A 13,914-nucleotide genomic window follows, 5' to 3' on the forward strand; every position below is an offset into this window, starting at 1 on the left:
GCGGGCGGGGCGGAGGGGGCGTGGCCGCGCCGGGGCGGGGCGACGAGGGGGCGTGGCCGAGCTTCCCGCCCCGCCCCGCCCCGTCCCGTCCCTGCTCAGTCCTCCCGCGCGAGTCCCGCGGCCGCCGCAACGGCCCCTCGGAGGCGGCTGGACGGAGCCTCGACGGTCGGACCGACGGACAGGCCGCGGAGAGCAGGTGAGGGAGCGATGCCGGGGCGCCGGGCACCCGGGCGCGCCTCGGGGGCCACCTGGACGCCCTGCCTGCCTGCCCCGGTGCCCCCGCGCCCCTGCCGGTCCGTGATCCTGCGTGTTTCCCTCCGTGTCCCCGGCACTCTCTTGCTCTTGGCTTAGGGGACGGCAGGTGGGGTCTGAACTGCCCTCCCGAGCGTGCGGCTGTGTTCTGGGACCAGCGTGCCCCCACCCCCACGGGGACTCATGGACTCTGCCCCTTTCACCGTGCAGGGTGCCAGGTGCTGGGGCCTTCTGCCAGAGTCAGGAGGGCCTTCAGGTGGTGGGCAGCCTGGCCAGAGGTGTGGTCACGGGGATGTGTGTGGCTTCTGGCTGGTCCAGGCTGCAGGAAGCGCCACTGCCAGGCCCACCCAGACTGGCCACCTGGGAGCTCCCCGGTGGCCCGAAGCCTTGGCCTCAGTGTTGTCGTCTGTGAATTGGGACTGTAGCTGCCGAGGTAATTGGCAGGTGACCTGACCCAGATCTGCATGCATCAGGACGTCCTCTGTCCTGGGGGCTCTCCAGGAGGAGGGACAGCCCCAGCTGCAAACAGGCCTCTGGGCTTGCTTCCCCAGCATATCTGAGTCCAGCTGGGGGACTCGGACGCCCTGGGGGGCCATGGTGGAGGGAGGGCAGTTCAGCCTAATGGTTGGGGAGTTCAGACCCTGGAATCAGACACATCAGCTCCTGCTCCCCCACTCCTGGGCTACCCAAAACAAGTCATTGGATTCTCTGAGCCTCATGTCCCTTTCCTTTCCTTTCCTTTTTTTTTTTTTTTTTCTTAATTCATGAGAGACTGAGAGAGGCAGAGACACAGGCAGAGGGGGAAGCAGGCTCCCCACCAGGAGTCTGTTATGGGAATCAATCCCAGACCCTAGGATCGATGCCTTGAGCCAAAGGTAGATGCTCAACCACTGAGCCACCCAGGTGTCCCTCATGTCCCTTTCCTGAATGGGAAGGGACATAACTCCTGAGGGGGTGGGTGGGGGGAGAGGGCTGTTTCCAGGTTAAGTGCAAGAATGTGGGCCCTGCCTGTCTCCTCCTGGCCGTCCCTCTCTGCCCCTCCCTCACCCTGCTCCAGCCCTACCAACCTCCACCTCCCCCAACGCGCCAGACATGGTCCTGCCCCAGGGCCTCCACTGCCACGCCAGGTCCGTGGGCACCAACTTTAAAGCATAACCAGTTGCTAGATGGGCTGGGCCACGGCCTGCCAGGCAAGGGCTGGGCGGCTGGGAGGAGCGGAGAGGGGCCGGCCCAGGGACGCTGTGCCTATGGAAACCAGAACAAAGAGTTGTCGCCCCAGCCACGCAAACACCTGGGCTCTGCTTCTCCCCCTTGGCAGGCCTGGTGGCCTGGGATGCTGCTAGTGGGTGAGTGCCCAGACCCCTGGGAGGGGGGCAACGGCGGTAGTGGGGGGCTTGATCCCTGCTCTGATGAGGGTGGGAGGTCCCTAAGCAAATAGATGAGTCAGGTGCAGACTGGGGGCTCTGTGGTGTCCCCTCCTGTGGTGTGGTCTTGGGCAGGTCAGATGCCCTCAGGACCTGTTCCCTCATCTGAGGCCTGGGTACAACTGGGGCCTTTTGGTTGCTTGGTGATCTGATGTGGTGGGTTTGAGAGGCTTCAGCGTCCCTGTCTGTCCAACGGGCCGGGAGAGGGTGCCTGAGGACAAAGCTCCAGCTGTTGTGGGGGAAATGTCCCCGCACAGAGGCAGATGCTGAATAATGGCTGAGGCTTGTCTGGGTACAGCCCCAGGTGTTAGGGACATGGGGGAGGGTCCTAGAGATAAGCAGCACTTGCACCTCCCCTGGGCACCCCTCACCCCCACCTCCCACCGCGAGACAGCTCCCTGAGATCCCCCACCTGAGCTTTCCTGGAAGCTCCTCTGGCCAAGACCTTGGGATCCTCTAAGACTCCGTTCTCTGGGCCTCATTTTCCACTTCTGTCCAATGGGCTAGTGGAAGTCGGGGAACATTTACCTGGGGGAGCCCCCACTCCAGAGGAGCTCTTGTTGTACTACTACTATGTGACCTTGGGCTATCTCTGTCTCTCTCTGGGCCTCAGTTTCCCTGGCTGACAGTGGGGCCTTTGGATGAGCTCTCAGACTCTATGTCCCTCTGGTACTGGGAGGTCATTTCTTCATTCAACAAGTTCTGAGCACCTACTGTGAGACAAAGCCTGGGGCAGGGCGCCGCCGACCCAGCACTGACCAAGGCCGGGCCAGTGCCCTCCCTCGCGTGGCTTACAGATCAGACTTGGGAAACATAGGTGTTCGTGCAGGAACATCATTCTGCTTAATTGTAATGGCGTGAAGGTGACGAGACAGATGGATGTGGAAGTTAGCCTGGGGCATCTGGGAGGGACTCCTGAGGAGGTGACATTTGAGCTGAGGCCTGCAAGACAAGAAAAAAACAGCCATGTGGAGACCTGAAGGGAAGGGCCTTCCAGTCAGAAGACACAGCTGGTGCAAAGGCCCTGAGGCAGGCCGGGGAGGGGGGCGGCACCTGGAGTTTTGGAGGAATAGTGAGGAGGCCCATGTGATTGGAACCGAGTGAGTGAGGGGAAGAGGGTGCCGGGCAGGTCGTGTAAGATCCTGTGGGCAATGGGAAGAATTTGGGCTTTTACCCCAGAAAGGGGAGTGGTGGAGAGCTGAGGGCCGAGGACCTGGGTCCTGCCGCAGGTGCTCACTGGTGCCCCCTGGTGGCTTCTTCGGGGAGGACGGATGGGGAAGTGTGAGAGCAGGAGCCCCGTAGGGAGGGCCCAAGTGGGGCGGGGGACTAGGAGGACTCAGGCAGGGGAGAGGGGAGCGGTGGGTGCAGCTGGGGCTCACCTAGGGGCTGCGTTCCTGCCGCGGGACCCCGAAGCCTCCTCCACTTGCTGCTAAACATCTTCTGCTTGGCCTGAGCCTTTTCCGTGGGCTGTGCTCCCCCAACATTCACGCTTGGCCCCAAAGCCCCGTTTCAGTGGAAGGAAGTCTGACCATAGGTGACTGTCCCAACTCTGAGACAGGTGGCCAGACCCTGCTCGTCCTTGGGGCGGCCCCCCCAGGGCTCTGGAGAACCCAGTTTGAGACCCCGAGCCCCTCAGACAAGCTGGTCCCTCTCTTCCTTTCGCCACATCCAAATCGGGCACCGACTGTGAGGTCCGAGCGGTGGTTAATGAAAATGGGATGCAGGGGAGGCCCCGGTGTCGGCAGGGGGATCCCGTGGGCACAAGGACGGTGGGGGCGTTTGCTGCTGTGGCCAGAGGCCTGGGGCCCCTGAGGCCACCCCGGGCCACCGTGGCCAGGGCTCGGAGAGGTGAGATGGAGTGGCGGTCCGGCCCTGCTGAGCTGGTGCATCAATTATTGACACCCTTTGTGTGGGACATGAAGAATTCATGCGGCGGGGACGGGCTGCCCGCGGAGGACGCCCCGGGGCTGCTGCAGCTGCTCGGCCTTGCAGAGCCACCGCTGCCTTGTCAGGAACTTTCCCGGCGGGTTGATGAACAGCCATGATTACAGATGACAGGCTATGCGCTTAGGTTATATTTAAAATGAGGATATAGACTATTATTTGGCCATAAAAAGGAGCGAGGAGCCCACACGTGTCGCCCCAGGGACAGAGCCCGAGCCCACGACGCTTGGGGCGGGGTGGGGAGCAGACACGAGAGGCCCCAGGGCGTGTGAGTCCCTGGGTGGGACACGTCCGGGATGGACTCCTGCTCCGGGACGGACTCCTGCATGGACGGGGAGGGGGCCTGGGGGGGCCGGGGGAGGGGGCTGCTGCTGTGGGATGGGGTTGCTTCTGGGGAGACAGAACAGCCTAGAACTGGACAATGGTGAGGGTTGCACAGTCTGAGTATTGAGAGGCCACTGGGCTGTACACTTTGAAAGGCCACATTTTATGGCACGTGAATCACACTGATAAGACTCGGAAGAAAGCAAAAGGTCATGAATGGTCAAAAATCCTAGCTTTCCCCTTTCCCTGCCATGTTTTACTACGATCTGTGCTCCCGAGGTCATTTTCGCCCATCGCGTGTTTGGTGGGAAGGGTGGGCGGCTGTCCCCCGGCTGTCCCCCGGCTGTCCCCGCAGCCTCCGCTGACATCCAGGCGGAAGGCTGCGCTGGCCCGGGCGCCGGGGGCCTTCCCGCCGGGGCCGGGCCACCGCTGCACATCCGGGCCTCGTTTGTTCTGCTGAGCATCTGGCCCAGGCGTTGGCCAACTTCTTCTAGGAAGGGCCGAGAGCAAATATTCTGGGGGCCCCGTGAGCCGCCCGGTGTCCGCCCCGTCTGTTCCAGGCTGGCGGCCTCCCGGGAGACGGCAAGACTCACCGCGGGCACCTTGCGAGAATGCGTGGCCTGGGTGGCATCTGCCCCAGAGGGTCTGGGTGGCTTCTTATGTTTGCAAATCGGGTGGCACACCCCCTGGAGCTCAGGATGAACACGCGGATGTGCGTGTCAGCGTCTGTTTGCTTTTCTCTGGAGAGCGGCCGGTTTATAGACCGATTGGGCTCGTGGGGAGCGGGATGCGGCACTGACCGGGCCCCTGGGGGCTGAGGACTCTGGGGAGCAGGATTTCCTGCCCCCCCCACCCCCCACCTCTGATCTCTGTCAGCCGGTGTGGACAACCAGGAATGCAGGTTGGGGGGCCCCCTGCGGGGTGGCTCCCTGGGAAGGTGCGAGGACCAGGGCTGGGGGCGGGTTGCGGGCGCTGGGCTCCCGTGGGATGGGGGGGAGGGGGGTCTCCCACCCCCACCGCCAGGGCCTCCCCCTCCCGGCCGGGCAGCTCTCCCACTTCCCGCCGGCATCGCCCGGGCCGCCGAGTGCGCTCGGGAATCGGTTAGTCACTCAGCAGTCACGCAGCGAGACTAGGCCGCCGGCGCACCGCTGGGACTGTGCACCCCGGGCCTGGCATCGGAACCTACGTCCTGCACCAATGGGTCGCACAGGGGACTGTCACAGACAAACAGGGCAAGCGGGAGGGGACCGGGAGTGAGTGATGTGGGGTGTCGAGGAGCCCCTCGGAGCATGCCCCCTGCTCCCGACCCCCGCAGAGCACCCTGAGTGCGGGAGCTCGCTGAGCCACCGCCCGCCTGGAGGAGGGGTCGCCACTGTCACCCCGGAGAGCTTGGACCGGCTGCTGGGTTTGGGGGCTGAAGGGACCGGAAAGAACAGGGTCCACAGGGTGGGGGGACCTTTCCTGCTGCGTGCCCCTCACCTCTCGGGGGAGGCCCAGGGACAGCCCTGCCTCCTGGCTTTGCCCCCACGGGTGGAGGATGCTGGGGCAGCGCAGAGGGCAGCTGCCAGGGTGTTTGGGAGCTGGAGGGGCCAAATGGGGACAAGGACAAAGTTCCTGGTCCCAAAAGGTGAAGTGGGGTTGGCAGAGGAGGTGTGCACTGGGCTCCACAGTCCTGGGGAGGGGCAGGGCATGAGCCAGCAGGGCCAAGGACTCTGTACCTGGGCACCCAATTCTCAGATGGGAGAGCTGTCCCCAAGGGTGTGGGGCCTGCCTGGGGCCCCTGTGGGGAGATGTCAGGGCTGCAGGAGGACAGGGACAGTGGCCTTCACTCTCTTGCTGCTCCCCTAACACACCAGGCGCAGTCCTGCCCCAGGGCCTTTGCACCAGCTGTTTCCTCTGCCTCACTCACCTTTCCCCCAGGCCTCATCCTTCCTGTCCCAGCTCTGGTAGCTCCACCTCAGTGAGGCCTTCCTGACCATCCCAGCCAAGGTCCCCTGCTGTCCTTGGCTGTCACCCCCCGCCCTTGGCCCTCATCTCTGAAACTGTCCTGTTTGTTTTTTGTGTTCACTGGTTTCTAGTGTCTCCTCCTGCCAGCAAGGAAGACGCCTCTTAGGGGGCTGCTCTGGAAATCTGGAGGGCTCTCTCTCTGCTCGCGGTGACAACAGGATGTCCCAGCGTCGGGGGCAGGGAGCGGGGACACTAGGCATCCAGCCATGAGCCTGGAGTAGCCCCTGACCCCACCACTTCCTAATGTGCCACCGGAAACAAACTGTTGAGCAGGGTTTTGCACGGTTTGAATATTCAGTGACTGTTCCAGAAATGCAAGTCCCGGGTAAGTTGAGGCAAAGGTGGCGCTTTGTGATAGGAATTGCAGCTGCTTGCTCACTGCGGCGCCGCACGTGCGACCTCTGCGAGATGCACTCTATCCTCGAGCGGTGGGCGCGAGCTGCTAAGGTGGGAAGTTCTTTCTGGCCAACCCTCCGTTATCAGGCACCCACTCTGTGCCTGGCCAGGTAGCAGTGATTCGCGAATCCCACCCTGCGTGATCCTTTTATTTCTGTTTGTGCTACAGTTTGGGCCAAATCCTGATTTTTCAAATGTTAAATTTGTTGAACATTGTAAATGCGAGGCATAAAAAAATGAGGCAGAAAACATAAAGGGCATGGGGTATAAAAATATATTTTTTATTAAAATATTTTATGTATTTATTCAAGAGAGATACAGAGGGAAAGGCAGAGACACAGGCAGAGGGAGCAGCAGGCTCCCTGCGGGGAACCTGATGTGGGACTTGATCCCGGGACCCTGGGGTCACGCCCTGGGCCGAAGGCAGATGCTCAACTGCTGAGGCGCCCCTGAAATACCTATACTTAATGTATACATAGGGAGTGTTCAGCTTGATGACATATGACCCACATACCATAGAATTCACCACTTTAAAGTATTCAACTTCCAGAACATTCCCTCTCCCTAAAAAGCAACCCCACCCCATCAGGTGTCACATCCCCTCCCCCAGCCCCCAGCCCCCACAAGCCTCTTTCCCGTCCATGGAGGAGCCCGTCCTGGACGTGTCACAAGCATGGACTGACACCCGTGGGGCCTTCTGTGTTTGGTCCCTCCCTGAGTGTCGTGGGCTTGGGGTCCGTCCCCAGGGTGGTGTGTGGCGCTCCTGTTGGCTGCCGAGGGACGTGCCCGTGCGTGGAGCAGAGGCGTTATGTTTGTCCCTTCACCGTTGATGGACGCTGGGTTGATTCCAGCCTGGCCGTATGAACCAAGCTGCCGTGCACGCGCGTGAACAAGTTTTTGTGTGGATCTGCGTTCTCGTCTCTTTCGGGGGGCTACTGGGAGCGGAATTGCTGGGTCACGTGGAGAGTCTGTGTGTTGGAGGAGCTGCCAAAAAACTGGCTTTCACAGCAGCTGCCCCACTTCCCGTTGCCCACAGTGGGGCTGGGGCCGCGGTTTCCACCCGGCCTGGCGGGCGCTCGTGACACCCGTTGCTGGGCCAGCAGCCACCCTCGTGGCGTGAGGCAAGGCCCTTATGGCGTTGACTGGCATTGCCCTAGTGGCCAGTGATGTTGAGCATCTTTCCAGCTGCTTGTTGGCCATTTATGTCTCCTTTGGAGAAAGATTCAATTTTTTTTAAATTGAGATATAATTCACATTCCATAAAATTCACCCTATGAAAGTGTACAATTTGCTGGATTTTAGCGTAATCATAGAATTGTACGGCCAGTTAGCTTGATGGCTTTTTACATGTGTATAGACCTAGATCAAGATGCAAAGTGTGGGATGTTCCAGACCCCTTCCCTGGTCTACTTGCCTCACAATACCACCTTTATACATTTATTTTTTTAAAATATTTTTAAAATATTTTATTTGAGAGAGAGAGAGAGAGAGAGAGAACGAGTAGGGGGGAGCTGCAGATGGAGAGGGAGAAGCAGTCTCCCCGCTGAGCAGGGAGCCCAATGAGGGGCTCGACCCCAGGACCCTGGGATCATGACCTGAGCCAAAGGCAGACACCCAACCGACTGAACCATGCAGGTGCCCCTAAAGATCCTATTGGGTGTAAGTGGGGTTAAGTGCGTTGGGTGTAAGTAATCTTCACACCTGACATGGGGCTTAAACTCACAATCCCAGTATCAAGGGTCCCACGCTCTACCCACTGAGCCAGCCAGGCGCCCCCTATTTTGTGTTTAAGCTGATGGGTGCAGGCAGACGGTGGTGTCTGCGATGCCATTTCATTCAATTGAATGAATTGGGACCCAAATCACACCAGGTGGCTTGGGTGTAGAAGGCTGGAGCCCCCCAGAAGGCAGGGACAGGATCTCTTTGGGTCATTGCAGTGTCCCCAGTGCCTGGGACACAGTTGGTGCTCCATAAATGCTCACTAGTGACTGGATGAGTGTTCTAGCCCAGCCCTGGACCCTCTGCCAGGCTCCTTTAGCTTTGATGACAGTGGGACGCTCGGGCACTGGGTGGACGGGGACCAGGGACGCTGAGTGTGTGGCTCGAGCCCCTCGGCGGCTCCTGGACGGCCGTGCCCCAGAAGGGCTGACGTGGCGCAGCCTGGCCACCTCCCGGCTTGCCGGCCCTCAGACCTGGGCGAGTGAGCAGGAAGGAAGGAAGGCCGGGGTTTATTTTCGTCTGCGGCCTGCTCCCCCGGGATGGGAGTCATCTCCTTGTCTGCCTGCCTGGGTGGGGGGTTTCTGGCCGAACAATGGGTCGGGGGGGGGCTCATGCAGCTGGGCTGGCCCAGGTGTTAGCAGGTCTGGGGCCCTGGAGGGGTTAGGAGTGCGGAGGCCCGGGGGGAGGCTGCAGCTGCCTCCGCCCACCCCCCGAATCCCCCCACCCCCTGGCCTTCTGGGCACAGGAGGGGGGCCTGCTGGGGGCCTGGCCCCCTCCGGAACCAACACACTCAACCAGGACTTGCAGATTGGGAGGCCAAGGCCCAGAGAGGGACGGAGCCGCCCCGGGGTCACCCAGAGGCCAAGGCAGGCAGCAGGCCCCGGGCTCAGGGGGGTCCGCTTCCGCTCTGAGCCTGTTTGTCCATCTGTAAGCGGGGGAGGCTGAGCCCAGGGCCCTGGGGGGTTCCTTCCCGTATGTGAGGTTTGTGGACATCCTTTCCCTCACACATTCAGTGAGCACTTACGGAGCGCCTGCTGTGTACCGGGCCCTGGGCTGACCACCGGAGGCGCCGTGTGAACAAGGGAGACCCAGCCCCGGCCTCCCCGTCAGGCGAGGGGGCGAACAGCGAGATCAAGGTGTGCAAGGCCAAGAAGGAGCATGGCCAGGGTGCCATGGGAGCCAAGGGGCAGCTGGCCCAGCCTGGGACACGCAGGACGGCCTCCGGGAGGAGGTGACCATGATGCTGGCACTTGGATGAGCAGTTAACAGGATGAGTAATAGGGAGGTGCTGGGACAGGGAACAGAATAGAACTTTCTAGAGAGAGTGGTGGGAAGGCATCTGGGAGGCATAGGCACTCCTTGTGCCAAGTGGCCAGCCTGAAAGTTAAATCCAGGCAGGCCACCCAGCCCCTCGTCCAGGGAGAGCTCACAGCCTGGGGGGCATTGGGGTTGGCCGCAAGCTCCGGCCCTAGGACATAGTTAGTTTGGACTTTCCCCCATTTTACAGATGAAGAAACTGAGGCACGGCGTAGTCGTGGTGCTTGACCAAGCGGTCAGATCTGGGAGCAGGCCCTAGGTACTGGGGACCTGGCACTGAAACAGCTCCCGGCCCTCGAAAACTCGAGCCGATTTGCAGGCATCACGTGGGGAAGGGGAGACAGGCACACAGAGGCAGGCCGCTGCCACCGCCGTGTGGCCTTGGGGACGTGTCTCAGCCTCTCTGAGCCTCGGTAACTTCTTCAGCAAACTGGCAGCCAGCCTGCTCCCTGGCGGAAATGACGAATCGGGCACCCGCTGCCGGCCCAGGCCTGCCACGTGGTGCTGAGTCAGCGGCAGCCCACTCTGGCCCAGGCCCCGCGCTCCGGGGGCCCGCGTGGGAGGCACAGAGGGAGGCCCCGTTATCCCCGTGCCCACCCTGACCTCTGAGGCCAGGCCCCGGGGCAGCCCCGGGGGTGGGCCTGGTCTCGGGGCGGAAGCGCTCACAAAGAGGGCTTTGTAGGGGCTCTGGGGGCTGGGTGGGCACCCACGTGGCCTTCCTGGGCTGACCGGCCTGGGGCCGTGGGTGAGGGCGGGGGGTGGGCCTCAGGCTTGCCTCGTTCACTTTCCCGACGTCTCCAGGACACGGTGGGTGAGGAAGCAGGCCCCTCGCCTCCCCTGTGGGCCGGGCTGCTGCAGGCCAGGTGGGGAGAGGGGCCCGCTGGAGGGGGCAGGGCAGCGATGGGGGTGCCTGGGTGCCGCGTGGCCAGGGAGCTGCCCCGTCGCCGTTGGGTTGTTCATGGATGGCCTCCTAGAGGAGGTCGTAGCCAAGCCGAGCTGGGGAAATGAAACTTTGAGAAGAGGCAGGGCTAAGGGGCCGGGGCTTTGGGGGATGAATAGGAGTTTGCCAGGGAGGCTGCAGGCCCCCGAATGAGGGGTGGGGACGGGTCCTGGGAACCACGGGAGCTGCCAGCAGGCGCCCGGATGCGCGGGCGAGGAGGCAGTTGGGCACCGCAGGAAGGAGGCCGGAGGGGCGGCTTCAGAGCCCGGGCCCTCTGCAGGAGGGCCGTGGAGATGGTGAGAACACAGCCCGCGGCCGGAGGCCCGGTCACAGCGCCCGAGAGCTGGCCTGCTGTGCCAGCCCTTCCTGGGCGGGAGCTGTCCCTGGTCAGTGTCACCCCTTCGGGAGGCGTCGCTGGAGCAGTGTTTCTAGAAGCCTCATGCGTGGCCGCCCGGCCCAGGCGGCTGCCCACCTGACCCGTTCCGCGTCCGCTGTGAACGCCGGGGGATCGGAAGTAACGGGGCTCGTCCACACTAACAGCCCCGGGTCTGGGACCACGTCCTACTGAACTGCAGGATGGCGGCTGGGGAACGACAAGCTGGACTTGGGGGGCACAGAACCTGCCAGCGATAACTCACCCTGAGCCCCTCCTCTGCCCACAGCGACGATGTGGCGGGGCTGGGGGGCTGGGGCCAGGGCCCGCAAGTAGTCGGCTTCAGAACGTGCTGCCCAGGTTGCACGTTCACCATTAGGCATTAACTCCTTTGACTTAACACCCACCTTCCTCTTCCTTTTTTCTTTCCTTTTCCTTCCTTCCTTCAGGAACGAATTCCCTGAGATCCCTTAGGGCCCCCGGGTCACCGTCTTTTCAGTGTGACTGTGATCTTTCCCACAAGCCTTCTTCCTACGTAGGTGTCCTGCCCGGATTTGTGCTCTGCGCTCTAACTTCTCAGAGCTTCCCTCCTCCAGGCCGCCTGGGTGGGCCCTCCGCCCACTTTCTCACCTGCCCCTCCCTCCAGGAGGCCGGCCTGTGCCCCGGAATCTCTGGGGTGCCCCTGCATTGGTGTCTTGTTGCTTGAGGGTACAACGTGTCACGTGTCCCTGACCCGCCCGGGCCCCGCACCCAGCCCTGGCGCCCGGCAGGTGCTTCCGCGCAGGCTCCCGCCCCTGGGACCATGGGGACTGACACTCGTGCGCCTTTCCTCCCGGCAGGGCCGATGGACGCCTTCAGCACCAAGAGCCTGGTCCTGCAGGCCCAGAAGAAGCTCCTGAGCAAGATGGCATCCAAGGCCACCGTGGCCGTGTTCATCGACGACACGAGCAGCGAGGTGCTGGACGAGCTGTACCGTGCCACCAAGGAGTTCACCCGCAGCCGCAAGGAGGCCCAGAAGGTGCTCAAGAACCTGGTCAAAGTGGCCGTGAAGCTGGGCGTCCTGCTCCGTGGCGGGCAGCTGGGCGGCGAGGAGCTGGCGCTGCTGCAGCGCTTCCGCCACAGGGCGCGCCGCCTGGCCATGACCGCCGTCAGCTTCCACCAGGTGGACTTCACCTTCGACCGGCGCGTGCTGGCCACCGCGCTGCACGAGTGCCGCGACCTGCTGCACCAGGCCGTGGGCGCGCACCTGACCGCCAAGTCCCACGGCCGCATCAACCACGTGTTCGGCCACTTGGCCGACTGCGACTTCCTGGCCGCGCTCTACGGGCCCGCCGAGCCCTACCGCTCACACCTGCGCCGCATCTGCGAGGGCCTCACCAGGATGCTGGACGACGACAGCATATGACCCCGGGCCCGGGTTTCCTGCGGGGCGGGGGCGGTTCGAGGATCTCCTTTCTCCCATCCCATTCTGGCCAAGGCCCCGGGACACGTCCCCTCGGAGACGATGCTGATCCGCTGGAAGCAGCAGTGCAGGGCCCCGGGTCCCTTCCGCCCCAATTCCGGAGGAGCCCGGCCCGCCCCTCCAGCCACTGGATGCCTCTGAAAGCTGGCGCTCGCCACTTAACCACGTTAACGATGTTGCCTGTTCCTTCCGACAGGGTAACGATGAACCAGAAGCCAGGGAGTGTTAGGGGGTGAGCTGCATCTCCCCGAAGTCTTTGAGGTCCTAGCCCCCAGGATCTCTGAATGTGACCTTATTTGGAAATAGGGTCGTTGCAGATGTACCTAGTTAAGACAACACCACGCCGAGTCGAGCTGGGCCCCTGATCCTTGTAAGAAGGGGGCGTTCGGATGCAGATAAGGCCGTGTGAAGATGGGGGGGGACGCTGCAGGGTTGTGTCTACAAGCCAGGGAACCCCGGGACTGCCAGCAGCCTCCAGAAGCCAGAGGGACGCCTGGAGCGGCTGTCAGGAGCCAGCCCCGCTGACACCCTGACGGCCGACTCTGGCCTCCAGAACTAAGAGGGAACACATTTCTCTTGCTGCACCTGCCCAGGGGGGCAGCGGGGTGCACTCGGTTCCAGCAGGGAAGCTGTGTAGGGAGCCTAGGAGAGTGCTGGGGTGGCTGCTATCGGTAAGGACGCCTCAATGGGGTTGGAATTGCAGCCCTGACTCCCACGGGGAGGGGACGGTGTGCCCCCGACTCGGCTCCAGCGTAAGGCCATCTGAGATGCACGCCCATTTTAAGAAGATTCCATTTGCGTTCAGTCGGCCAACTGTTTTTACGAGACCTCAGAAAGCAAACCTCAACAGGTTTTGGCTTTGGGGACACCCAGAGAATGCAGGGATTCTCAGCTCAGGGTGCGGATGGACACACGGGGTGTGAGCGTGTGTTTGTGATTCTTGTCTGTCAGGAGGGGCGTGTGTTTCAGCAGGCCTGCGGCAGGTGGGCCGAGGCAGGTGGGCAGGTTATTCGGGGCACCCGTGGGACTGGGGGGGAGGGGCATGACGTCTCCTGACGAGTGTTGCAGACCCAGGTCTGTTGGGCAAAGCTTTCACACAGAGCCCTGCAGGCCTCTTTAGGCAAGACGACGGGACTGGTCAGCCCTGTCGCCCGAGGCAGCGACATTATTCAAAAGCAAGGACACTGCGTACCAATCCACGTGTGGAGCTCGCCTCCAACACTCGCCTGAGCCCGCACCGCCCGCTGGTGCAGCCGCGTGGCCGCCGCAGTCCCCACCACACCCTTTCGCCTCTGCTGCCCCCGCGGCAGGACGGCCTTTCTCTGGTTTCTGCTTCCCCAAGGAAGCCAAAGTTCTCCTGCCCGGGAACCAGCTGTCCCACCTCTGCCCCACCCCAAGGAGAACCTGCCCCCCCACCTTCTGTCAGGAGACAGATCTTCACGTACGAGAACAAACGTGCACTCTGAGCACCCGAGAGGCCCCAGGGGCTTGGAAAGCCTCCGTCCTCAGCTTGGCACACCGAATGCATCAACGTGCATAACACTTTGTTCTTGTGTCCTGCTGGGCTGTCCAGCCTGTCTGGACTCTTCATACATTTGAAATTTAATTTAGAAAAACCAAAGCGCTACAGAACTATTTAAATAAAAGCACGCATCTTCCATTTGCATTATGTGGAACTAGCGATTAAATTGCTGGTGCCGCCTGACAGCTTTCCCTCGCCCTCCAGGGGCTGCTGCCTCTCGACTGAGCTCGTGGG

General features: G+C 62.1%; 1 protein-coding gene across 4 annotated transcripts; it reads left to right on the forward strand.

The window, feature by feature from the left end:
* Nucleotides 1–69: 69 nt before the first annotated feature.
* Nucleotides 70–13,824, forward strand: TNFAIP8L1 (TNF alpha induced protein 8 like 1). 4 transcript variants are annotated; one of them, XM_041762216.1, is made up of 2 exons: nt 70–196; nt 11,536–13,824. In XM_041762216.1, the coding sequence occupies exon 2, from the start codon at nt 11,541–11,543 to the stop codon at nt 12,099–12,101; it is 561 nt and encodes a 186-aa protein (XP_041618150.1). In that variant the 5' UTR covers nt 70–196; nt 11,536–11,540; the 3' UTR covers nt 12,102–13,824. The 4 variants fall into 4 exon arrangements, with proteins under 4 accessions (XP_041618150.1, XP_041618152.1, XP_041618151.1 ...); XM_041762218.1 differs by lacking the exon at nt 70–196 and adding an exon at nt 662–685; XM_041762217.1 differs by lacking the exon at nt 70–196 and adding an exon at nt 4,753–4,881.
* The last annotated feature ends 90 nt before the right edge of the window (nt 13,825–13,914 follow it).

The sequence above is a fragment of the Vulpes lagopus genome, chromosome 7, assembly GCF_018345385.1.
Source record: "Vulpes lagopus strain Blue_001 chromosome 7, ASM1834538v1, whole genome shotgun sequence".
Taxonomy (NCBI): Eukaryota; Metazoa; Chordata; class Mammalia; order Carnivora; family Canidae; genus Vulpes; species Vulpes lagopus.

What these genes read in the sequence shown, in the direction of transcription:
- TNFAIP8L1 (XM_041762215.1), top strand. Translation starts at nt 6,195, where the DNA reads ATGTGCCACCGGAAACAAACTGTTGAGCAGGGTTTTGCACGGTTTGAA. An exon ending in TCCAGAAATGCAAGTCCCGG is followed by an intron (nt 6,277 to 11,535) that starts GTAAGTTGAGGC and finishes TCCTCCCGGCAG; the next exon opens with GGCCGATGGACGCCTTCAGC.